The sequence below is a fragment of the Thamnophis sirtalis genome, unplaced genomic scaffold (assembly GCF_051295495.1).
Source record: "Thamnophis sirtalis isolate CommonGarterSnake01/CBP01778 unplaced genomic scaffold, rThaSir2_p1.2 scaffold_6, whole genome shotgun sequence".
Classification (NCBI taxonomy): domain Eukaryota; kingdom Metazoa; phylum Chordata; class Lepidosauria; order Squamata; family Natricidae; genus Thamnophis; species Thamnophis sirtalis.
This window is the reverse complement of record NW_028261386.1, coordinates 3,471,701-3,495,189: the sequence shown is the minus strand read 5'-3', so window position 1 is coordinate 3,495,189 and position 23,489 is coordinate 3,471,701. Positions and strand designations below refer to the sequence as shown.

The window sequence follows — 23,489 nt, the reverse complement described above, 5'->3', positions numbered from 1 at the left end:
GGAGGGGGAGGATGGAGGGGAAGTAAGGAAGGAAGAAAGGAGAGGGAGGGCGTGAGGAAGGAAGGAAGAGAAAGAAAGAGGAGGGAAGAAAGGAAAAGGAGGAAGGGAGGAAAAGAGGGAGGAAAAAACCTGGCTATTCCGACAGGCCTGGGGCTAAAGACCTTTTGCCCCCCCCCTCGAATGGTATGGTTGTTGTGTGCTTTTTTAAATTGTGTATTGTTTTGTCCGTCTTTTTTATTCTTTATTTGTACCCCTTCCCTTGACTTGGATTGTGAGCCGCCCTGAGTCCCCTTTTGGGGAAAAGGGCGGCATATAAATGAAATAAATTCAATTCAATTCAAGAGAAAGAAGAGAGGAGGGAAGAAAGGAAAAGGAGGGAGGGAGGAAAAGGAAGGGAGGGAGGGAGGGAGGGAGGGAGAAAGGAGGGAAGGAAGGAAGGAAGAAGGTGAACAGATTGGAAGAGTATTAAATGAGTGGAGAAAGTTAAAAAAAAATCCACAAGTAAAATTCTGAAATATTTTGGGGGGATGTCACCTTCAAAGTTAGGAAGAAATTCCTCTACTTGGTTCCCCTGGCAATTGGGATCTTTCCTGCCCAAACCTCTACCTTGCAAACAAACAAAAAAAAAAATTCACACCGATCTGCAAGTGAATAACAGAAGCACACCCATCGTGCCACCCCTAATCCCTCCTTCCTTCCTCCTTTCCTTGTTTCAAAAAAAATTTAAAAAATTAAAATGCACATCCTCAAAACGAAGCGTGCAAAACCCGGACAGGTGTGCAAAAAAGCCCCCAAAGTTCATCCTCCAGAATCTGGAAAACGGGGGTGGGGGGGGTGGAGACCCTCGTCAGAGAGTTAAAAGGATACCTTTGTCCCCACCCCGTGCCCCCACCCCGCAAAGCCGCCCAAGGCCTCCAAACGGCGGATAGACGCTCCGGTTGGTTCCAAAATGGCTTCGGCTCCTCAGGTTTCGGCCTCCCGAGGGAGGGCATGTGTGTTGCCCGTGTGTCCACGTCTGGGTCTGCGTGTGTGCATGCATGCATGCGTGTTTCCCAGACGCGGGTTAAGGGCAGAAGCACACATGACGGGCAGGCGGGCGTTGGAGGCAACCCAAGTGCACCAATTACTGCAAAGGGAGGGCTGCGAGGCGGGGCCGAGGGCCTTCCCAGAGCATTGCAAGGAATGGAGGAGGACGGTGGGGAGGGGGGGGGGAGGGAAACGGCTTGCCTGGGGGATTGCAAAACACCCATTGGTGTGGCGTTGTGTTGCAACCCCCCCTTCCGTTGCAAGTGGGGCCGAAAGTGGCCCCGCGACTCGCTTACCGTCAGGGTGTCATCGATGTAAAGGGGGATCTGCAGCCTCTCGAAGAGGAATTCCTCCTCGCTGTCTCTGCAAACTGCCACCAGCCGCGCCATCTCTGTTGCCGTTGCTCTGCCTCTTCCTTCCAAAGCCTGAAAAGCAGCCAAACCCCAGGGCAAGTAAATAAAGGCTTCGCTTTCTCCGACACACTTTCACCAGCAGAGGGGAAATTCAACTCTTGTTACCTGGGAAGAAGATTCGACACAAGAGGGAAGTGGGAGGAGAATGGAAGAAGTGCCTGAAGGGACTTTGGAGGTCTTCTAGTCCAACCCCCTGCTCAAGCAGGAGAGCATTTCAGACAATCGGCTGTCCAGTCTCTTCTTAAAAACCTCCAGGGATGAAGTACCTACTTACACCTTCTGTAGGCAAGTTGTTCCTCTGGCTAATTCTCCACAGTTAGGGACACTCCAGACCTAGGTGCCCCTTGAGTGTTTACCTGTGGATTTTTATTTTATTATTATTTTATTATTATTATTATTATTATTATTATTATTATTTTATTATTAGATTATTTTACTTTATTTTATTTTTATTTATTTTATGTTTTTTAAATTTTATTTTATTTTTATTTTATTATTTTATTTTTATTTTATTATTTTATTTTATTATTATTTTATTTTATTATTAGATTATTTTACTTTATTTTATTTTTATTTATTTTTATTTATTTTATGTTTTTTAAATTTTATTTTATTTTTATTTTATTTTTATTTTATCATTTTATTTTATTATTTTATTTTATTATTTTTTTTGTTTTATTATTATTTTATTTTATTATTTCATTTTTATTTTTTATTTTATTATTTTATTTTTTACATTTAATTTTATATTTATTTTATATTTATTATTTTATATTTATTTTATATTCATTTTATTTTTATTTCTTTGAGCCAGAAGATATGAAAGCAACGGTTGCAGGAATTCAAGACAAGAAACTTCCTAACAGTGAGGACAATTAATCAGTGGAACAACTTGCCTCCAGAAGTTGTGGAATCTCCAACGCTGGAGGTTTTAAAGAAGAGATTAGATAAGCATTTGTCTGAAGTGGTGTAGGGTCTCCTGCCTAGGCAGGGGGTTGAACTAGAAGACCTCCAAGGTCCCCTCCAGCTCTATTCTGATTGATAGTCCTTTTCATTAAAGAAACCTGGGGGAATGGAAGAGAATGGGACATTGAGTATAGCTAATCTAGAGAAATGAAGGACTAGGGGTTTGTTTTAAACACAAATAATACAAACATATACAACTGAATACAAAATAAAAGAAGGACAAAAGAAAAAAACATATTAGAGTGCACCTCTCACCCCCTGGAAGACCTTTTCCCCCTCCCCCTTATATTTCTTCGATATACAATATATTCCAATTGTGCCCTTATACCCTCCAAAACATATATTCTTGATTTATTCCCTTTGCCAGAGAAATGAAGGACTGGGGGGGTGGGATGACATGATGGCTGAGGGGCTGCCACAAAGAAGAGGGAGTCAAGCTATTCTCCAAAGCACCTGAGGCCAAGAGAAGCAATGGGTGGAAACTAATCAAGGAGAGAAGCAACCTAGAACTAAGGAGAAATTTCCTGACAGTCAGAACAATGAATCAGTGGAACAGAAGTTGCCTCCAGAAGTTGTGAATGCCCCAACACTGGAAGTTTTTAAGAAGAGATTGAACAACCATTTGTCTGAAGCAGTGTAAGGGTATCCTGTCTAAGCAGGGGGTTGGACTAGAAGACCTCCAAGGTCCCTTCCATCTGTGATTCTCTCTCAAGGACGAGAAACACAGAACCATCTTATGGCTCCTGGAGTTGTGGGATGTCTGAACACGTGCGCCTTAAAGCTGTTCTAAGGAGGAAGGAGTGGAGTCCAGAAAAGGTACGTCACGAAGACCGGCTGGAACACACCCATGCTAAGTAAAAGCACTCGAGGTTTGATTGCGGGTGTGTGAATTTGCACGGATTCTTTCCCACAGGCCCACAACAAAAGGAAAAAGAAAAAGGAAGCTGGCACCTGAAATTTCAGTACAGATCAATGCAGGCAGTTCTTTCTCTTACGACCACAACTGAGTCCAGCATTTCTGTTGTTAAGCGAGACATTGATTAAGTGAGTTTTTGCTCCCTTTTTACGACTTTTCTTGCCACGGTTGTTAAGTGAATTACTGCAGTTGATAAGTTAGTAACCAGGTTTAAAATGTAAAGGTTCCCCTTGCATATATATGCCAGTCGTTCCCGACTCTAGGGGGCGGTGCTCATCTCCGTTTCAAAGCCAAAGAGCCAGCGCTGTCCGAAGACATCTCCGTGGTCATGTGGCCAGCACGACTCAATGCCGAAGGCGCACGGAACGCTGTTACCTTCCCACCAAAGGTGGTCCCTATTTTTCTACTTGCATTTTTACATGCTTTCGAACTGCTAGGTTGGCAGAAGCTGGGACAAGTAATGGGAGCTCACTCTGTTATGCGGCACAAGGGATTCGAACTGCTGAACTGCCGGCCTTTCTGATCAACAAGCTCAGCGTCGTAACCACTGAGGCGCCGCGTCCCTAGTAACCAGGTTAAGCGAATCCAACTTCCCCATTGACTCTGCTTATCAGAAGGTCTCAAAAGGTGATCCACTTAAGACACAGCAAAGGTCATAAGTATGAAGCAGTTGCCAAACATCTGAATTTTGATCACACCACCCTGGGCATGCTGCAAAGGTTGTAACTATGAAAAAACTGTCTTAAGTCACTTTTTTCAGTGCCATTGTCACTAAATGGACTGCTATAAGTCCTGTACATTACTGTCCATGGGGTTTTCAATTCAAGAATTGAGTCCTTTGAACTCTGGTGCTGGAGAAGACTCCTGCATTGAGTCCCTTGGACTGCAAGGCCATCCAACCGGTCAGTCCTAGAAGAGATCAACCCTGACTGCTCTTTAGAAGGCCAGATCCTGAAGAGGAAACTCAAATGCTTTGGCCACCTAATGAGAAGGAAGGACTCCCTGGAGAAGAGCCTGGGAAAGATGGAGAGCAAAAGAAGAAGAAGGGGACGACAGAGAAGGAGGTGGCTGGATGGAGTCACCGAATCAGTTGGCATGAGCATAAATGGACTCCAGAGGATGGTGGAGGACAGGAAGGCCTGGAGGAACGTTGTCCATGGGGCTGTGATGGGTCGGACACGACTTCACAACTAACAACGACACCTGTACATTAATCCCTGGAAGATTTTATGGGGATAACAGCAGAGATTTCAGAATGATTTAACTAATCCGAACCCCAAGGTGTCCACCATCAGCCTGGCCGAATTGAAAAGCAAACTAACTCACAATGTTGGGGGTCAATTGTGTTGCGTCTCAATCCGGCCGCTGAGAACTAGAGATTAGGGAAAGACAGAGGTGCCTGCATGGTGTCAAATGTTTTCTCACACCTGTATGATTCTCTCTGAATCGTAGTAGCAACTGAAACACAATTTTAAAAAAAAACACACTTGGCAGTTAAAAACACAGGTGAGCTGTTAAAACACAACAAAACTGGGGATTTCCCAAGGAACAACATACACAACCAAGCCTTATTAACTATGCTTCATATACAACAGCCTATTGCTTTGAGGGGTCCTTGGTGCTCTCTGAGCTTGGCTGTTTCCTTGCAGACGTTTCACGACCAAACTAGGTAACATCATCAGTGCTAATCAATGATGACCAGTTGATTAGCACTGATAATGTTATCGAGCTGGGTCATGAAACGTCTGCAAGGAAACAACCAAGCTCAGAAAGCACCAAGGACTCCATAATCTTTCCTCCTCCGCCTCCTCCTCCTGTCTGCAGTCTCTACTCCATTTAACCCTGATGATGTTACCTAGTTGGGTCATCTAACGTCTGCAAGAAAACAACCAAGCTCAGAAAACACAGATGACCCCTCATGTCAACCCTGAGCTACAAATATTCTCCTGTAGCAGCCTAAGTTTTGTTAGTGTTCAGTTTGAACTTAATATATTGCATAAACCCAGCTTATAGATTGAGACAGCGTACCCGTTCAGAAAGTCAAAAAAATCCAGTTACTAAAATATATCACTGCCCCCACCCATCCATTAGACACATATAAGCGGCGACATCTTTGTGAGGGGAAGGGCACCTAAATTTAAAAGCCTGCCTTAAATCTCAACATAATTATTCATAACAAAGGTCTTATCTCTGGGCTTTACTGCAAAGAATAAAAAAAACTGAAAACTTAAATCACCATTCATGACATTCAAAAGAACACTGGTATCTTCTTTACACTCTCGCAGATTACAATTCTCTTTACCAGAGTCATCAAGTTTTAAACTCACTCCAATTTTCCCTTTTTCCATTTCTACTTGTCTGAAAGAAATAAATGTATCTCACCACATATGCAGCCTTGCCTCTCTCAAAAAAAATTAGTCCAGTAACATCTTTTTAGCAGTATAATAGAGGGACCTTGGAGGTCTTCTAGTCCAACCCCCTGCTCAGGCTGGAAACCCTATAACACTTCAGAGGAACAGTTGTTCAATCTCTTCTTAAAAACTTCCAGTGTTGGAGCACCTACAACTTTTAGAGGCAAGTAGTTCCATGGATTTAATTGTTCCGTCAGGAAATTTCTCCTTCGTTCTAGCTTGCTTCTTTACTTGATTAACAGAATTCAAAGGGACCTTGGAGGTCTTCTAGTCCAACCCCCTGCTCAGGCAATCCTCTACCATTTCGGACAAATGGTTGTCCAATCTCTTCTTAAAAACTTCCAGCGTTGGAGCACGCACAACTTCCGGAGGCAAATCGTTTCCACTGATTTAATTGTTGCGTCAGGAAATTTCTCCTTAGTTCTAGCTTGCTTCTCTCTTTGAATTGCAACGTAGAACTTACTATTTCTCAAAAGTGCTGACCTTCCTCATTTGTCAGCCGGAAGACTCAAATCCAGGAAATCCCCACCAGCACTTACACAACATGTGGCCAACAACTTATAAATCGGTTCCCAATGGACAGTCAAACGGGTCACTAAAATGTTATAGCAGAGGTCTTCAAACTTGGCAACTTTAAGACTTGTGGACTTCAACTCCCAGAATTCAGCAGAGCTGGCTGGAGAATTCTGGGAGTTGAAGTCCATACGTCTTAAAGATGCCAAGCTTGGGGATCCCTGAGTTATAGGAACATATAAATGACTCCCTACAAATGTGCCAGGCATTGAACTACCATTGCCCGCAATGGACAATCCCGAAGAGGATTTGCACCTCACATAGAGTTTGCCGAGACATTCTGTATAGGGGCATAGTATCCTACCCTAGGTGTGATTGTGGGATCCGACGTCAAACTGTAGATCACATCATGACTGGCTATAAGCTGAGAGCATATACCGGTCCAGTATCTGATTTTTTTTTTTAAAAAATGTTGGGCTTCAATAGTAAGTTAGATGGCCTAGACTAGGGGTGTCAAACTCAAGGCCCAGGGGCCAGATCCAGCCCGTGGGGTACTTAAATCTGACCAGTGGTCAAAATTTTATACTACCAGTTCTGTAAGCCTGGCTTGGTGGGCATGGCAGGGAAAGGATACTGCAAAATCTCCATTCCCACCACACTCCAAGGGAAGGATACTGCAAAATCTCCATTCTCTCCCCACTCCAAGGGAAGGATACTGCAAAATCTCCATTCTCTCCCCACTCCAAGGGAAGGATACTGCAAAATCTCCATTCTCTCCCCACTCCAAGGGAAGGATACTTCAAAATCTCCATTTCCTCCCCACTCCAGGGGAAGGATACAGCAAAATCTCCATTCTCTCCCCACTCCCAGGGGAAGGATACTGCAAAATCTCCATTCCCTCCCCACTCCAAGGGAAGGATACTTCAAAATCTCCATTTCCTCCCCACTCCAGGGGAAGGATACAGCAAAATCTCCATTCTCTCCCCACTCCAAGGGAAGGATACTTCAAAATCTCCATTTCCTCCCCACTCCAGGGGGAAGGATACTGCAAAATCTCCATTCTCTCCCCACTCCAAGGGAAGGATACTTCAAAATCTCCATTTCCTCCCCACTCCAGGGGGAAGGATACTGCAAAATCTCCATTCTCTCCCCACTCCAAGGGAAGGATACTTCAAAATCTCCATTTCCTCCCCACTCCAGGGGAAGGATACTGCAAAATCTCCATTTCCTCCTCACTCCAGGGGGAAGGATAGTGCAAAATCTCCATTCTCTCCCCACTCCAGGGGGAAGGATACTGCAAAATCTCCATTTCCTCCCCATTCCAGGGGAAGAATACCGCAAAATCTCCATTTCCTCCCCACTCCAAGGGAAGGATACTGCAAAATCTCCATTCCCCCCTCACTCCAGGGGGAAGGATAGTGCAAAATCTCCATTCTCTCCCCACTCCAGGGGGAAGGATACTGCAAAATCTCCATTCCCTCCCCACTCTTGTATGATATGCCATACGCTAAATAAATATTCAAAGATATAAGCTTTTGCGAGCTGCCGCTCAACTGTGTAGCCGACAAAGCAGGATGCAGCGCATGAAAGCTTAATGTATTAATATTGATGTAGCCATTCACTCACCATCGAGTAAATATGCCTTTGAATCAAATGGCTCAGCCAGGACAGATGCTACCACACTTCTGCTGAATCTTTGCCAGCATAGTCCTGAAATGCATATTCCCAACCATACCCGTAACTCCTTATCTACACTCAGGGCCTACCACATATTTTACAATGCATGTGCAAATATTTTGGGCACCTAGAGATATATATGAGGAGAGCCAGTCTGGTTTAGTGGTGAAGGCAACCGGGCGAAAAACTGGAAAGCTGAGTTCTAATCCTGCCTTAGGCATAAAACCAGCTGGTTTACCTTGGGCCAGTCACTCTCGGTTCTAGGAAGGCAGACGTGGCAAGCCACGGTTGAGAAACCCTGCCAAGAAAACTGCACAGACTTGCCCAGGGAATCACCAGGAGACAACGCAGATCCGAAGACACACACACACACAAAAAAAAACAACCACACCATATAATACGCAAGGAAGTCCTTGTTTTACAACAATTAGTTTAGTGATCGTTCAAAGTTACAGCGGTACCCGGGGGGGGGGGGGAGAATTGAGTTATGAACATTCTCGTGGAGTTTTCATGGCAAAGATACCGGAGTGGGTTGTAGAGGGGGGTTTCTGCTAGTTCGCCCCGGATCGGGTGAACCGGTAGTGGCGGAGGCGGTAGGCTCCCCCCACCCACCCGGATGCTTCTGCGCATGTGCAGAAGCGTTGCGCGAGCACACACAAGCGAACTGATAGTAAACAAAATGGAAACCCAACACTGGTGGATCATGTTTTGTCGCGTTTTGATATGAAACTCAAATACTTTGGCCACCTAATGAGAAAGAAGGACTCCCTGGAGAAGAGCCTAATGCTGGGAAAGACGGAGGGCAAAAGAAGAAGGGGACGGCAGAGAAGGAGGTGGCTGGAAGCAGTCAGCGTGAGCTTAAATGCACTTCAGAGGATGGTAGAGGACAGGAAGGCCTGGAGAAACGTTGTCCATGGGGCCGCGATGGTCGCATATCCTGGGGTTTTATGACATTCTGACCAGCGCACACCCACACATTACTGACACATGTGTAGTTAAGTAACAAAGTGCATATAATCAAAGCTGTGGTTTTCCCAGTTGCAATGGATGGGTGTGAAAGATGGGCCATAAGGAAGGCCGAGAACCAAAGAATGGAGGCCTTTGAGCTGTGGTGCTGGAGAAGATTCCTGCAAGCCCCTTGGACTACAAGGCCATCCGAACAGTCAGTCCTGGAGGAGATCCACCCTGATTGCTCTTTAGAAGGCCAGATCCTGAAGAGGAAACTCAAAGACTTTGGCCACCTAAGGAGAAGGAAGGACTCCCTGGAGAAGAGCCTCATGCTGGGGAAGATGGAGGGCAAAAGAAGAAGAAGGGGACAGCAGAGAAGGAGGTGGCTGGATGGAGTCTCCGACGCAGTCGGCGTGAGCTTAAATGGACTCCAGAGGATGGTAGAGGACAGGAAGGCCTGGAGAAACGTGATCCATAGTCCAAGGTTGCGATGGGTCAGACATGACTTCACAACTAACAACAACAATGAACATTTTGTGAACATTTATGACAGTTGCAACGTCCCTATGGTTATGTGATTTACAGGCAGATGTTGGACAACTGGTTCCTATTTATGACGTGTCCAACAATCATGTGATCTTCTCTTGAGATTTTCTGACAAGTAAAGTCAATGGGGAAGCCAGATTGACTTAACAACCCGGTTACTAACTGAACAACAGCAATGATTCACTTAACAAATGTGACAAGAAAAGTCACAAAGCCTAACACATTTTCTCACTTAACAACAGAAATGTTGGGCTGAATTGTGGCTGTAAGTGGAGGACTACCTGTATCACAGATTTGTGCCAGGGTTGAGTTTACCTTATTTAAGATCAGATTGTCGGTTGAGTTCACACAACAGGCTAAGCCGAAACAACTTCACACCACAACTCCAAATGTTACCATTTACAAGATAGAACACAGAATCATAGGGCTGGAAGGGACACCGGAGGTCTTTTAGTCCAGCCCCTTTCTCAAAGCAGGAGACTTTTATACCATCCTTGGTCAAAAAGCGGTCCAGTCTATTTTTAAAACCTTCCAGTGATGGGCCACCCACAAATCTTTAGCGACAAATCTCCAACCTTGGCAACTTTAAGCCTGGAGGACTTCAACTCCCAGAATTCCCCAGCCAAGTTGGCTGGGGAATTCTGGGAGCTGAAGTCCTCCAGGCTTAAAGTTGCCAAGGTTGGAGAGCCCTGCTTTAAAGCATGCCTGCCAACTAATTGCAAACGAGGCGATGGAGAGGAAGGCCACTTTTTCTAGCAAAAAAAAAATAACATTTGCTGTGCAGAGATACAAATAGGGCACCAAATAAAGACACCAAACTCCACGCTGCCGACCCAAAGATTCTCTGAAATTACAGCAGGACCCAAAAGTCAAACCTGGTAACAGCTTGAAAAAATCACCTGTGAGAAATATGTTCTGTCTTCTAGAACTAAGCAACCCAGAATTGCACGCAGATCAACTTGCATTTTAGCAAACCGAAATCAAGGGCTCTGTCTGCCAGCAATTATGTTTTAAGCTTACCCTGTACACCTACACACTACACACTCATCCAATACACTGTAGGGGGCAAAAAAAACCAACAACAGCTTGTTTCAAAGCAGAGGAAAAAGTCCTGGTGTGCCTAACGTCCCTGTCCTACTTGTCCCCATTCCTTGTCCCCATTTCCTGTGTCCTTATTCATGTTTATTCTGATTCCCGTTATCTTGTACAGGAGCGACAAACTAAATAAATAAAATAAAATAAACTAGCAGCCTGCCCACTTTTTTTTTCCAAAAGAGGATGGTGTCCCTTAATCAAGGGCTTAATTCACTCTATCTCTCTCCTTTTGACTTCCTTTGCATCTTTTGCACACACGTCCCTTTGGCATTCCAGATTTTCCTAGGGAATCTTCAAATGGAGGGGAAGGGAGGGGGGAGATGCTTTTTTTAGAGGGAAATTGCTTTTGGCATTGCAGATTTTGCCCAAGGGGAATTTTCCCAGGGAACCCTCAAATAATAGGGAGGAAAGGGGGGGGGGAATGGCTCTTTTAGAAGGAAATTGCTTTTAGCATTGCAAATTTTGCCAGGGGGAATTTTCCCAGGGAATCCTCAAGGATGGGGGAAAGGGGGGAATTACTTTTTTAGAGGGAAATTGCCTTTGGCATTGCAAATTTTGCCAGGGGGAATTTTGCCAGGGAATCCTCAAGGGTGGGCGAAAGGGGGGAATTACTTTTTTTAGAGGAAAATTGCCTTTGGCATTGCAGATTTTGCACGGGTGGTGGTGGTGGTTTCCCAAGGAATCCTCAAATAATGGGGGGAAAGGGGAAAATTGCTTTTTAGGGGGAAATTGGTTTCCACCTCACCTCCTTCTTCAGGGAGGTGGAGATATTCTCTATGCATTTGGAAAGGAAGCAGGTTAGGAGCAGGAATTTCCCCTCCCCTCCCCAGGATATAAATACATGGAAGAAAAATAAATTAATTAAGGCAATGTGTAGGTCAAAGGATAACCTTCGCCCTTGCTCCTCTTCCCCCCCCCCCGCCCCACTTACTGCTCCGACAGGCTCCACCTCTATTTAAATTTACCTTCCTTTTCCCCCCAGCCCGCCTCTCCTATTGGCTGAAGCGACCGAAGCTGCAGGAGGAGAAACTGCCACACCTCGAAGCGCCGAAACGGGCGATTTTTTTTGTGTTTTGGCCTCTCTCTCTTCCCTTCCCCCTCCCTCCCCTTTTCAGGAGGGCAGCATGGAGCCTCCTCGTCCGGCTTTGGCTCCGCCCCCGCCCCTCCTGCCCCCCCTCCTCCTCTCGCGAGAGACGGAGAAGGCAGGCCTCCCGCCTTCCCCCACCCACCGCCCTGACCAACCGCTCGCCGGGCTCCGCCTCCCGGCCTCCCAAACCCCGCCCTCTTTCAATTCCCCCCCCCCGGGCGACTAACTGCTCTTTCAGGGCGTGTCTCGGCTCAAGCTGTCACCTTTGCCACAAGCTCCACCCCTTCTTTTTTTATGTAAATGACTCTTGCGTGGCCCGCCCCTTCCTCGGCCTTCCCCTTCGCCTTTTCCGCCGCGGGGCTCAAATCGAAGAAAGGAGGGTGGAAAGAGCGTTTCCTTTATATAGGTAAGGCCGGAAAGAGGCTCCGGCTTGCGGCCTTCTGCGCATGCGCGAGAAGGAATGCTGACGTGAGCCCGCAAGCCCATTCCCCGCCTTTCTTTCTTTCTTGGAAACTGTCACAAATAGGCCCTGCCGCCGGCGCAGCGAATGGGACGCTGAGGTGTTGCGCATGCTCAGTAAGCCGTTCCCTCCGCCTCGAGAAATAGTTCGAGCGGGAAAAGGTGGAGATGAGGCGGCGTCGGTCTCGCGCTATATGCGAAATGGAGCTTTTGACAGCGTTCTCCCTCATCCAGTTTAAACATTGGGCACTATCTAACAAAATGAAATTCAATGGTGAAGAAAGTAAGGTTCTACATTTAGGCAAGAAAAACGAAATGCACAGGTACAGTATAGGTGGTACCTTCCTCAATAGTAGTAACTGTGAGAGGAATCTTGGAGTCCTAGTGGACAACCATTTAAATAGGAGCCAGCCGTGGGCAGCAGCTGCCAAAAAAGCCAACACAGTTCTAGCCTGCATAAACAGAGGGATAGAATCAAGATCACGTGAAGTATTAATGCCACTTTATAAGGCCTTGGTAAAGCCACGCTTGGAATACGGCATTCAGTTTTGGTCACCACGATGTACAAAAGATGTGGAGACTCTAGAAAGAGTGCAGAGAAGAGCAACAAAGAGGATTAGGGGACTGGAGACTAAAACATGAACGGTTGCAGGAACTGGGAATGTCTAGTCTAAGAGAAAGAAGGACTAGGGGAGACATGATAGCAGTGTTCCAAATTTCTCAGGGGTTGCCACAAAGAAGAGGGAGTCAAACTATTTTCCAAGGCACCTGAGGGTAGAACATGAAGGAATGGGTGGAAACTAATCAAGGAGAGAAGCAACTTAGAACTGAGGAGAAATTACCTGGCAGTGAGAACAATTAATCAGTGGAATAGAAGTTGCCTCCAGAAGTTGTGAATGCCCCAACAGTGGAAGTCTTTAAGAAGATGTTGTATAGCCATTTGTCTGAAATGGTGTAGGATTTCCTGCCTAGGCAGGGGATTGGACTATAAGACCTCCAAGGTACCTTCCATCTCTGCTATTGTATTAATAGGAGCTGGTCCTTAACACTTTGTTGGCCTCTTAAACCATTTTGGTCTCTTATACAAAAAAATTATGAGGCAGCCGTGCCCTCTGAAATATATAGGTAGTCCTCAACTTAGAATAAGAATAAAATAGGATTAGAATAGAATAGTTGGAAGGGACCTTGGAGATCTTCTAGTCCAACCCCCTGCTTAGGCAGGAAACCCTACACCACTTCAGACAAACGGCTGTTCAACATCTTAAAAACTTACTACCACAATTGAGCCCGAAATTTCTATTGCTAAGGAAAATATTTAAGTGAACTTTGTCCCATGTTATGACCTTTCTTACTACAGTTGTTAAGTGAATCACTGTAGTTCTTAAGTTAGTAAAATGGTTACATGAATCTGGCTTCCCCATTGACTTTACTTGTACAAAAATGTGATCACGTAATGCCAGGACGGTGCAACAGTCATGAATGAATCCGGGAATGCTGCAACTATTGTGTGAAAAATGGTCTGTCACTTTTCAGTGCTGTTGTAATTTTGAATCATCCATCCATCCATCTATAACCGACTGGGGGTAAGTACACCCCTAAAACCCCTCATGGTGTGTGTTCTGTTAAGATACAGCCTGTCGTGCCTTAAAATGGCTTCTGTGCAGTGCAGTGGAGTTGCCATGGTATTGGCTTCACAGTACTCCACAAGGGGGATCCCTTTGGTAAGGGGGAAAGTCCAACATTAGAAATTATGTTTGGTCCAGATATTTCCCCCCTATAAATAAATACCCAGGCAATGCTGGGTTCTCATCTATTAGTCACTAAATGAACTGTTGTAAGTCGAGGGCTACTTGTACCTTAACAATATTTGAAAGAAGATATAATGTATATCCATATTTTAAAGGCTTAACGTATGTTCTCCCCAAAACGCATCAATTTTTAAAACAAGGTATAATATACCTTGTTCTTTCTCATGTAGTTAAGATATGTATACCTACTTTCCTCCCAAATTTTGCCTTACTATTTAAGTAAGGTTACAAAAAGTGATTACATGACCCAGGGGTACCTATATCTGTTTTCCAATATATTTTATCAATGTTAAAAAAGTATAATGTATGCCTGCTTTCCCCCCAAAAGTATACCTTATCAATGAACGAGGATAATATATAACTTGCTTCCCCCCCACCAAATATATCTTATATTTTAAAGGAGGTGCAACGTATACCTGCTTTGCCCTCAAAATACATCTTATCAATATTTAAAAAGCTTGGAGATGCACAATGCCAAATATGGGATCTTTTCTTGCAACCTGGACTGAGAAATGGCACAGCAATAGAGCAGAAAAATATCTATTCCATACAGGTGTCCAGCACAAGATAAACCTGAATGTGAAATCAAAGATGAAATGCTTCTACAATTCAAGCTCATACTAGCAGTGAATTGGGTACCAGCACTCAGGTAAAACTGAAGAGAGTAATCATCTGTGTCCATTTGGAAAGAAAGGTAATCTAATGCTCTCCATCCATGGTTATAAGTAATTTTCAACTTAAGACCATAATTCAGCCCAAAAGTTCTGTTAAGAAAGTGGGTTAGGTGAGTTTTGCTTCATTTTACATTTTTTCTTGCCACAGTTGTTAAGTTAATAACTACAGTTGTTAAGTTAGTAATACAGTTGTTAAGTGAATCTGGTTTCCACATTGACTGCTTGTCAGAAGGTTACAAAAAGTGATTACATGACCCAGGAGTACTGCAACTTGTCATGAGTCAGTTGCCAAGTGTCTGAATTTTGATCACATGACCATGGGGATACTACAACAATCCTTAAGTGTGAACAAAGATAGAAGCCACTTCTTTTAGTGCTTTTGAATGGTTACTAAACAAACAGTTGTAAGTCGAGGACTACCTGTTTAATATTGTTGCGTTCATAATATGGATCAATCTGGCATTAAGCAATTTCAGGGCTGAAGTTCTGCTAACAAAGCTTGGCTTGTACCTGGACTGCTAGTTAGTATCTAGCTTCTAGCCTGCCCAGTATTTTGCCATTTCATTTGTCACTCCAGTGACATCTACCTCGCTAGGCTCCTTCATCTAGCATTTTAGCATTACAAATAAATTGGAAGTGGCATATAACAATGTAAAGCAGGGTTGTAAAACTCAATTTCATTGAGGGCTGCATCACAATTGTTTGGCTTCAGGGGCTGGGATGGGCGTGGCCAGATAGATGTCACTTATGTCAGGGACACCTGTGGTGGCCTGAATGCTCTGCCAGAAAACACGGAGCTCCATTTTCGCTGGTAGAGGGCTGCAGGAAGCCATTGCAGCTGAAAATGAGGCCTGGGAGGGCCGCTCATGGCCCTCCCGAGCTTAGCTTTTGCTGGCAGAGGCACCGCGCAGGGTGGCCTCACGGGCCATATCTAAGCACCCCATAGGCCAGATCTGGCCCCTGGGCCTTGAGTTTTGACACCTCTGATGTAAAGCATAATTTTATTTAGAAAAGAAAAATAGCCAAGGGCTGCAGCCCAAAATTATTTGAAAATTATTTCATCTGTCTCACAAGTATTGGTATTTGTGGGAGCGATGGGGAGAATTGCAAACAATACATATTGAAAGCAGTTGCCAGGGTTCCTTTGTATGTACATTGTAACACTGCATACATGTATGAAAGGGACTGACCTTATGGAGTGACCTGGTTCTTCATGTCCCTTTCTTTCTAGTGACAATTAGATACCACAGTCACGAATGGTTGTAAGTCGAGAATTACCTGTATAGTCCACATTTTCTCATTGTGATTGGCAAGTTTCAGTTACATAAATACTGGTGCTTTAAAATAAATTGTGTCTCAGAACAAATGCAACAAATGGCTTTATTGCGTGGCCTTAAAAATGGCACATTATTGTATGACTTTTGTTGTGCATGGGTCCACTGCAAAGAACCCATTGCTGAGATTATGACCTCAGAAATGAGACCTTTATTTTCTACATTATTTGTTACAACATTAGTTGATGTTTTTCTCCACAATCAGTAGTAAATTAAAACTAAGCTAATGTAGGTAGCAGTTGATCCATTTCCAGAAACCTAAGTAGAACGGCTGTTTTTAATTTTTATACTTTGATTCACCTTCCATATTCTCAATTGAGGCTTCAAAACCAGCCTAAATGTATATGTCAGTTGGGTTGAGTAGAAACAGTAAAGCAGGTATAAGAAACCTTCAAGCTAGTTCTGATTGCACCATTGAAATATATATTTTTCTAAAATAAGAATCAAAGCAGGTGCCTTTGTCTTTATCAATTTTATCCTTTAACCGCCTATAAAAAAATTCTCCCAGCCCACTCCACTGATAATGGTTTTTATATTTCATATTGTCATAAAAGTGTGTCACATTATTGACAAGAAGTCTTCTCTTGCTTAAAATAATTCCATTTCCCAAAAGTCAGAAATGGGGTATTAAATATCCCAGTTAAAAACAATATACCACCTTATGCGTGTATATCCAAAAAGACCCAAGGCTTTATATTTCATAAAGGCATTGCAGCTTGTATCATTTTTATTGGCAATATTTTTGTTCCTTCAAGTCAATGTTCATGCCTGGGGTCTGCCTAGATACTGTATGTCCTGCAGTTTTGTAAATTACCACCATTTTAAAATTATATTTTTTGCTTGTAACATATACATAACTAAACAGTTTGTAACCATATACAAATGCAGAATTAACATGGCAGAGAGTGTGCTGCTGTGCACTGTATCAACGTGCATATTTACAAGACCAGTTAAAACATTGGCTAGCAAAAAGTGCAGAAGCTGGTTTTTGTTCACAGCATTGATCATGCACATACTCTGAGATTCGTTTTTTCTGTGCCGAAATTCCAAATCAGATTTTTTATATGGTGATGAGTGTAGAATGTTCCAACTACTAGGAATATCAGCCCCACCCACAATCAGCTTTGTGAATACGAGAATAAGATCAACCACTAAAAAGCAACTAAAGGGGACCAAGCAGCTAGCAATAATCCATATGCAAAAAGAAAGGTTTGCCAATCGTCGGGACACAGTGTCAATGTATACCTGAGCAAAGTAGAGACATGTAAAAAGGAGAAAAATGCCCAGTAAAAAGTAGCAGATTATTTTAAGCCACCCTCTTGCTGTTGTTCTTTTTCCTAATAAATATAAACCTACTTGCACACTAGCCATGTAGATAGCAAGGTAACCGATGACAGAAAATATGCCCTCTCTGTTGGCATTTAAAAAACCAGTCCTTGAATCTTGCCCATTGCTTCCATGCAAAATAAACATCTTCAGAGGTGTAATCTCGAGAAAGCATTCATAAACCACAGCTAACATTACTGAGGCTATCCAGGCTTTGTGTACGGGGAATACAGTCAGAAGGAGTGATGCACCCATTCGTATAGCAGCTAAAGTGAAGAAAAAGTTCCAGTGCACACCATATTCGGTGACATGCTCATAATAGTCAGCTGCTTTAACACTCATTAGTCGTCCAAAGCCAAGGAGGAGGAGGGGCCATACAGTCAACAACTGCCTTGTGAGATAAAAGAATTTGTGTTGCATTGTACCAGGCTTCAGCCGAACTTCTGGACAAACCACACCATTTCCAAAAACAAATATTCCAACTCCCAAATCCATCACTCCTGTCCCATAAGACTCCGTTTTGGCATACCTCCGGGGATACTGTGGGAAGTCTACAGCCAGGATATTAATGGATGTCCATAAATTGATGAACACTCGAAGCGAGGTTATGGCAGGAATGTATTCTGGGTCCAAGTTGGTTCTCAGAAAATCATCTAAGATTTGCTTAAGAGACACTTGAGCATAATTTGTCCGCTTAGTATAAATGAGAAAAATCAAGCCTGTGCAGAATGCCATAATGGAGAGGATCACAAAAGGGAGTATGGAAGCTAAAATTGTACAGGAAAGTACTGGAGGGATGATTAAAACAGTGAAGTCTAGAAAAAAATTACCATACATTGAGCATAAAGATCTTCCATTGTGGAGAAAGTACAAAATTAGGAGCAGTCCTCTAGTGAGAACACATAATGGTGCAAGAGGTAAGCCAACAAAAATTTCAAGTAACGTCGTTCCATTTAGATTACTTAGAAAGGCTTCTTTTACCAGCTGCTGTGACATTTTTCAGCCTCTGCGAAGTTACATGTAAAACAAAAATCAGAATGGCAAGAAAGTTAAAACAGGAATCAAAACCAAGCAACTAAGTTTACTGTGATAGATTCCCACCTTTCAGAGACTTCTTTCCAGTTTGTGAATGTACAATAGAGGATTTATTGGACAAAACAATGGACAGTACATTTGTTTTGGGTACAGTTGATGAAAAATATCAGCAATAATGTATTACCTCCCCAGCTAGTCCTCGGCTTATCACTGTAATGAACCCAGAATTATGTCTGTAAGTCATTAAGGGGCTCATCACGTGACTGTGCCCGGTTTTATTACTTTTTTTGCTCTGGTTAAGCAAGTGGTTAAGTAAAGTGAACTATGTGGTTGTGGTCATTAAACAAATCCATTGTCCGCAATGGGCATTTGTGCCAGAGAGAAGTGTTTCCAGCCTGAAAGTTGTAAATTGCAGCCGGGTTGTTGCAAATGACGACAAATGCAGAGTGGCCATTTGAATCTCAAATTTGGGTTTGTAAGTACCTTTGGGGGAAGTTGTCATAAGTGAATGGCTGTGAGCCAACAATTATCTGTAAAGCATGGCTTGTGCCCTTGTTTGGTTTCAACTCAGAATCCCTTGACAAAAGGTAAATCCATACACAGCTTTCTTGAACCATCCTGTCTTCGTTGAACCTTTTAGGATAATTTCTCAATTGGTTCACTTATATAATAATAATCCTTAGGTTGGCTTTCTCCACGTTAACATATACCAGATACAGAGGAATAACTCAGGGAATCCCCAACAAGCAGTCATTCCCAGCATATCTGGAAGATCACAGCTTTGAGCAGGTACTGTAGAATTACAACCATTTGGCAAGAACTGAGGTAGAAAATAGCTTCTAGTGACATACCCAAGCCCATTTTCCCATCATATCCAGATCATCCTGTTTTAATCCACCAATGGCTTTTGACAACCCAAACTATGGACATTCAACTACAGTCATCATGGAGAATGTATGACTGCTTGAATTGAATTAAATTTATTGCACTTATATGCTGCCCTATTCCCGGAGGGACTCAGGGCGGCTCACAATCCAAAGGTAGGGGATACAGACAAGGGAAAAACAATGACAAACAACTACAAAAAGAATTTAAAAAAACAATCAACAGCCACACAATTCGAGCGGGGGTGGGAACTCGTCAGCCCCAGGCCTGTCAGAAAAGCCAGGTTTTAAGGGCTTTGCGGAAAGCCTGAAGGGTGGTGAGGGTCCGAATCTCCACGGGGAGCTCGTTCCAGAGGGCCGGAGCAGCCACAGAGAAGGCCCTCCTCCGGGTAGTAGACAGTCGGCATTGGCCGGTAGATGGAATTCGGAGGAGGCCTAGTCTGTGGGATCTTATTGGTCTAGTGGAGGTGATTGGCAGCAGGCGGTCTCTCAAGTACCCAGGTCCAATACCATGAAGGGCTTTATAAGTGACGACTAGCACCTTGAAGCGTATCCGGAGACCAATAGGCAGCCAGTGCAGCTTGCGGAGGATAGGTGTAACGTGGGTGAACCAGAGTGCACCCACAATCGCTCGCACAGCTGCATTCTGGACAAGCTGAAGTCTCCGAATGCTTGTCCCTGCTCACTCCCTCTACTTTATGCAGACACCTATGCTGGGAATTAAAGTTGGATTTCGACATCCCAGCCATCTTATTTCAACATGTCCATAAATAAAAGGCCGCCATAACTTGAGACACTTAGGAAATGAGAGGTCATTTGGCTGCTACCTAGGTAGCCCACCACAGATATTATCCTCTCAGCTGACATCTATTGGATTGGAGTGGCATGCAAGATTTTTGCACTGTGTAAGGCATTTCAAGCACTGAACCATCTTCAGCAGCTCATCAAACCTCAGATGTGACTAAATGCAACGTGAGCGTGTTTTTTTTCTGGCAATCCATTGACCCACTGATGAGTTATCTTCTAAAGTTCTCTCCAATAGCCTCCGGATTTGTGGAATTTCAATTCTCAGAATTCTTCAGCAGGGCCATTGTTTAAAAACTTTTAAAGTCCACACATTTTGAGAAGTCTGTCTAGGATGAGCCAAGGGAACAACACTCACTCATCCTTTCTGCCCAGAATTGCTGAGCTGAAGGGTTTTCTCCAGCCCCAAAAACAATTTTGGGAAGCAGATGAGAAAGATGTGTACAAGAAGATATATTCTGATATCCAGAAATGATCACCATAATATACATAGAAAAACAATAGGCCTTCAGTTAATAAAGCTAACCCCGTTTTCCTTCTCATTTTCTATTCATCCCTTGGCCCATTTCAACTCATTACTTCTCCATATAACTACTGGAAGAGAAAATACTCTATGAGAAAGGTAGAGCAGAAGTCTAACAAAGAAATAAAAAATAAGTACTTCTTTGCGTAAGCAGATAATTCAAGGAAGATTCATCACTGTTCTCAGCATGTTTTTTTTTCCTGGCCAGCAGATTTCTTAGAAATTCCTCACTCTCCTGAAAAACAAAATAGTTATTCTTTTGAATCTACAAAATCTCTTTTGGGCTCATTACTAAATATGAAATTTGGAGTTTAGATTTTTCTCCCATAAAGGAGGAAGGGGCAGAAAATGATTAGAATGTCAATGCATAGAATAATATTTATGCTTTTTGTAAAACAATTGTGAACACATTTCTTTGAACTGCTGACAATAAAAATATTTTAAAACAGTAAAATCAAGCAAGCAATTAAGTATTCAATCAGACACCAGCACTGCCCAATTATGACAAGAATCATAGAAAATTTTAAATATTTAAAATTAATTTCCTTTTAACAGGAACAGGTAAAATCATTAAATTTAAAATTCAAACCAAACCCCCTTAGAAGCTGCTCTCTAGGCAGCAAGTGAATCTGAATCCTGACCTTCTGAAACAACAAATAAATACGGGCTTACAAATATCCCCAAATTTTGAATATTAATTCAGATAGGCTGGGAGATGGCAACAGGAAGAGAGAAAAGTTTAAAATCCAGTTGCATGTTATCCCATCTCTGCATTTTTCAAATATTCACCCGGAAATGCTTTGAAAAAAATAACCTACATGAGTCACCAGGGGAGACCAACTCCTTAAAAAATAATAAATAGGACTTGAGTTGGTTAACTGAGAATATTTCCTCCACAGGATGACGCAGCTTAGGGAGAAGAATTGCCCTTTCAAAAGAATATTACATTTGAACGCCTGGGATACAGTTTCTTCTTTTGCCTTCCGCTGCGGACTATTTTAAATTTCCTGCTGCTGCAGCACCGTACACACACAAAAAAAAGTAAAGAAGGAATCCGTTTCCTAGCGGCATTTTCAGCAACAATTATCCTCCTAAACTGTAGTGCCTGATTCACCACGCTGAGCAATGAATGTTCGTTTCCTATTAAAAGTCTAGATTCTAGAAGATTAAAACGATACGCAAATTTATGTTCTGATGATATGTATATGAATTCCTTCGCGTCCATCTGAATCAGAGCCTTATTGAATCTTAAAGTGAACTCAGCCACCGAAATGAGATCCCGTTGACAAGTTTATTCTCGGCTTGTTAAAACTTGGACCCCAACCTCTAAATGGTTTTTTTTTTTTGCACAGATATTTTTTTTAAAAATCCCAAGTAGGAAAAATGTCTTTCCACTGACATTTATAAAATTTCGAGCATGTCTCTACTCCACACAATTTGGGCTGATGGACTTACAGAAACCACGGGCTTTGATACTTATCCCAACCAGGGTAGCCGCCTCTCTCCTGCCCTTCCTTTTAAAACTCTTGAAACAACCCCAAACCGGCAAATCCTGCGCTTGGCGTCTCCACCCGTTTAGAAGCGATTCCTCCAGATTACAGGCGGTTGAGTTGACACCTTCCCCTTACGTAAACCGAATCCCTTCAAATAGAAAACTAGCCCTTTAGTGACCCTTTCAATCCAGCTGATTGATTGATTGATTGATTGAGGGAAGCATGTATTAGACAACATACATATGTATAAACATGATTTTGTATACATGAAATGGATAGGAATAAAAAGGAACATTACGACAAGGACGGTAGCCACGCCGGTGCGCTTATGCACGCCCCTTAAAGACCTCTTAGGAATGGGGTGAGGTCGACAGTGGACAGTCTTAGGTTAAAGTTTTGGGGGTTTGGGAAAGAAACCACAGGTAGCAGGTAGTGCATTCCAGGCATTGGCCCCTCTGTTGCAGAAGTCGTATTTTCTGCAGTCGAGTTTGGAGCGGTTTACCTTAAGTTTGTATCTATTGTGTGCTCGTGTGTTGTAGTTGAAGTTGAAATAGTCATTGACACGTAGGTACGTCCTTGTAATACCAAGAATCACAGTCAAAAATCGACGAAACTAAAAAGTTGCGCCTTTCGCGAAGCCGCTGGGCGAAACGCATTCGAGCACGTGATACCACTCCCGAGCAGCTCTTTCCACGAGCCACGTGTTGCATTTTCCCAGGGGTTGCTTGCGCCTTTCGGGGGAAGTTTAAATTTTGCCGAGTCCAGGACTTTCCCACTCCCGACTTCCCCGCAGGAAAACGCGCATCGCTTGCAAAAGCCCTCCGCCACCGTCCTTGGCTAATCTTTACTTCCCGGGGGGGGGGGGAACCAAAGCGCGGGGCTTTTGGGCTCCGCATCCCGCAGGCGGGACGCTCAATCCCGGGAGCCAAGCCTTTTGGTGATTCAAATTCAGCAGCCTCCGCCTCTTGCTCCTGCCCCGCCTTTGCCTGGACTGGGACCGGTAGGGAGCGACCTCAGCCTTCCTTCCCCGGTTGTTGTTAGAGGACATTTCCTTCGGCTTCCCCAGGACCACCACGAAACTCCGATTCTAGCTTTATCCGCTTTCCATATCTATCTATATGCGGCGGGTGAGTCCGATTGGGCAATACTTCACTCTGTTTTCTCTGACACCCCCCCCCCTCTCCTCCGCAATCTCCATAGCTAAACCAGAGCACCGATTAATTTCCGTCTGCCCCCTTAATATGCCCTCAAATCTTGAGAAATAAAAGGAGATGAGATAGAAGGGAACAAAAGTTTGCCTGCGCATGTACGAAGTTCCTTCTTGCTTTCCTGGGGGAAGCTAAGCCGTGGGAGGGGAGAAATCTTGGCAAAAGCAGCGTTTTTTGGAAAAAGTTAGTTGCCAGATTGTGTAAGAGAAGAGACAGCTATGAGGCCCGGCTTTCCTTTAATTCCAACATTTGCAAAAAAAAAGCAAGTTATCCAATAGTAACAATAGGTTATATTAAAAAAAAAACCAAGTAGGGCCCTTTAATAGGAAATGAATATAGGTCA

At 43.5% G+C, this 23,489-nt stretch overlaps 3 protein-coding genes across 9 annotated transcripts in view; 1 reads left to right on the top strand and 2 right to left on the bottom strand.

Moving 5' to 3' along the window:
• The window catches only part of GGNBP2 (gametogenetin binding protein 2), a 73,851-nt gene extending 61,852 nt beyond the window's left edge, over nucleotides 1-11,999 (bottom strand). Inside the window, exons 1-2 of one of the 5 annotated variants that reach the window (XM_087717119.1) lie at nucleotides 11,862-11,999; nucleotides 1,323-1,451 (exon numbers count right to left, since the gene is read on the bottom strand). In XM_087717119.1, the coding sequence (XP_087573245.1) occupies nucleotides 1,323-1,415 (93 nt within the window). In that variant the 5' untranslated portion in view covers nucleotides 1,416-1,451; nucleotides 11,862-11,999. Of the gene's footprint in view, nucleotides 1-1,322; nucleotides 1,656-11,476; nucleotides 11,625-11,861 lie in introns of those variants that run through there. The other 4 variants (XM_087717118.1, XM_087717120.1, XM_087717121.1 and 1 more) reach the window with 4 other exon arrangements.
• Nucleotides 12,000-12,167: 168 nt separating this feature from the next.
• Nucleotides 12,168-23,489, top strand: part of MYO19 (myosin XIX) — a 54,248-nt gene continuing 42,926 nt past the window's right edge. Inside the window, exons 1-2 of the mRNA XM_087717716.1 lie at nucleotides 12,168-12,174; nucleotides 14,480-14,514. Of these exons, the coding sequence (XP_087573842.1) occupies nucleotides 12,168-12,174; nucleotides 14,480-14,514 (42 nt within the window). The remainder of the gene's footprint in view (nucleotides 12,175-14,479; nucleotides 14,515-23,489) is intronic.
• PIGW (phosphatidylinositol glycan anchor biosynthesis class W) lies at nucleotides 16,389-22,718 on the bottom strand. Of its 3 annotated transcripts, none has more exons than XM_014070029.2 (3): nucleotides 22,441-22,718; nucleotides 20,584-20,680; nucleotides 16,389-18,205 (listed from the first exon to the last, which is right to left on the bottom strand). In XM_014070029.2, exon 3 carries the CDS (start codon nucleotides 18,193-18,195, stop codon nucleotides 16,684-16,686), a length of 1,512 nt encoding a protein of 503 aa, XP_013925504.2. In that variant the 5' UTR covers nucleotides 18,196-18,205; nucleotides 20,584-20,680; nucleotides 22,441-22,718; the 3' UTR covers nucleotides 16,389-16,683. The 3 variants fall into 3 exon arrangements, with proteins under 3 accessions (XP_013925504.2, XP_013925502.2, XP_013925503.2); XM_014070027.2 differs by lacking the exon at nucleotides 22,441-22,718 and adding an exon at nucleotides 21,264-21,479; XM_014070028.2 differs by lacking the exon at nucleotides 22,441-22,718 and adding an exon at nucleotides 21,392-21,469.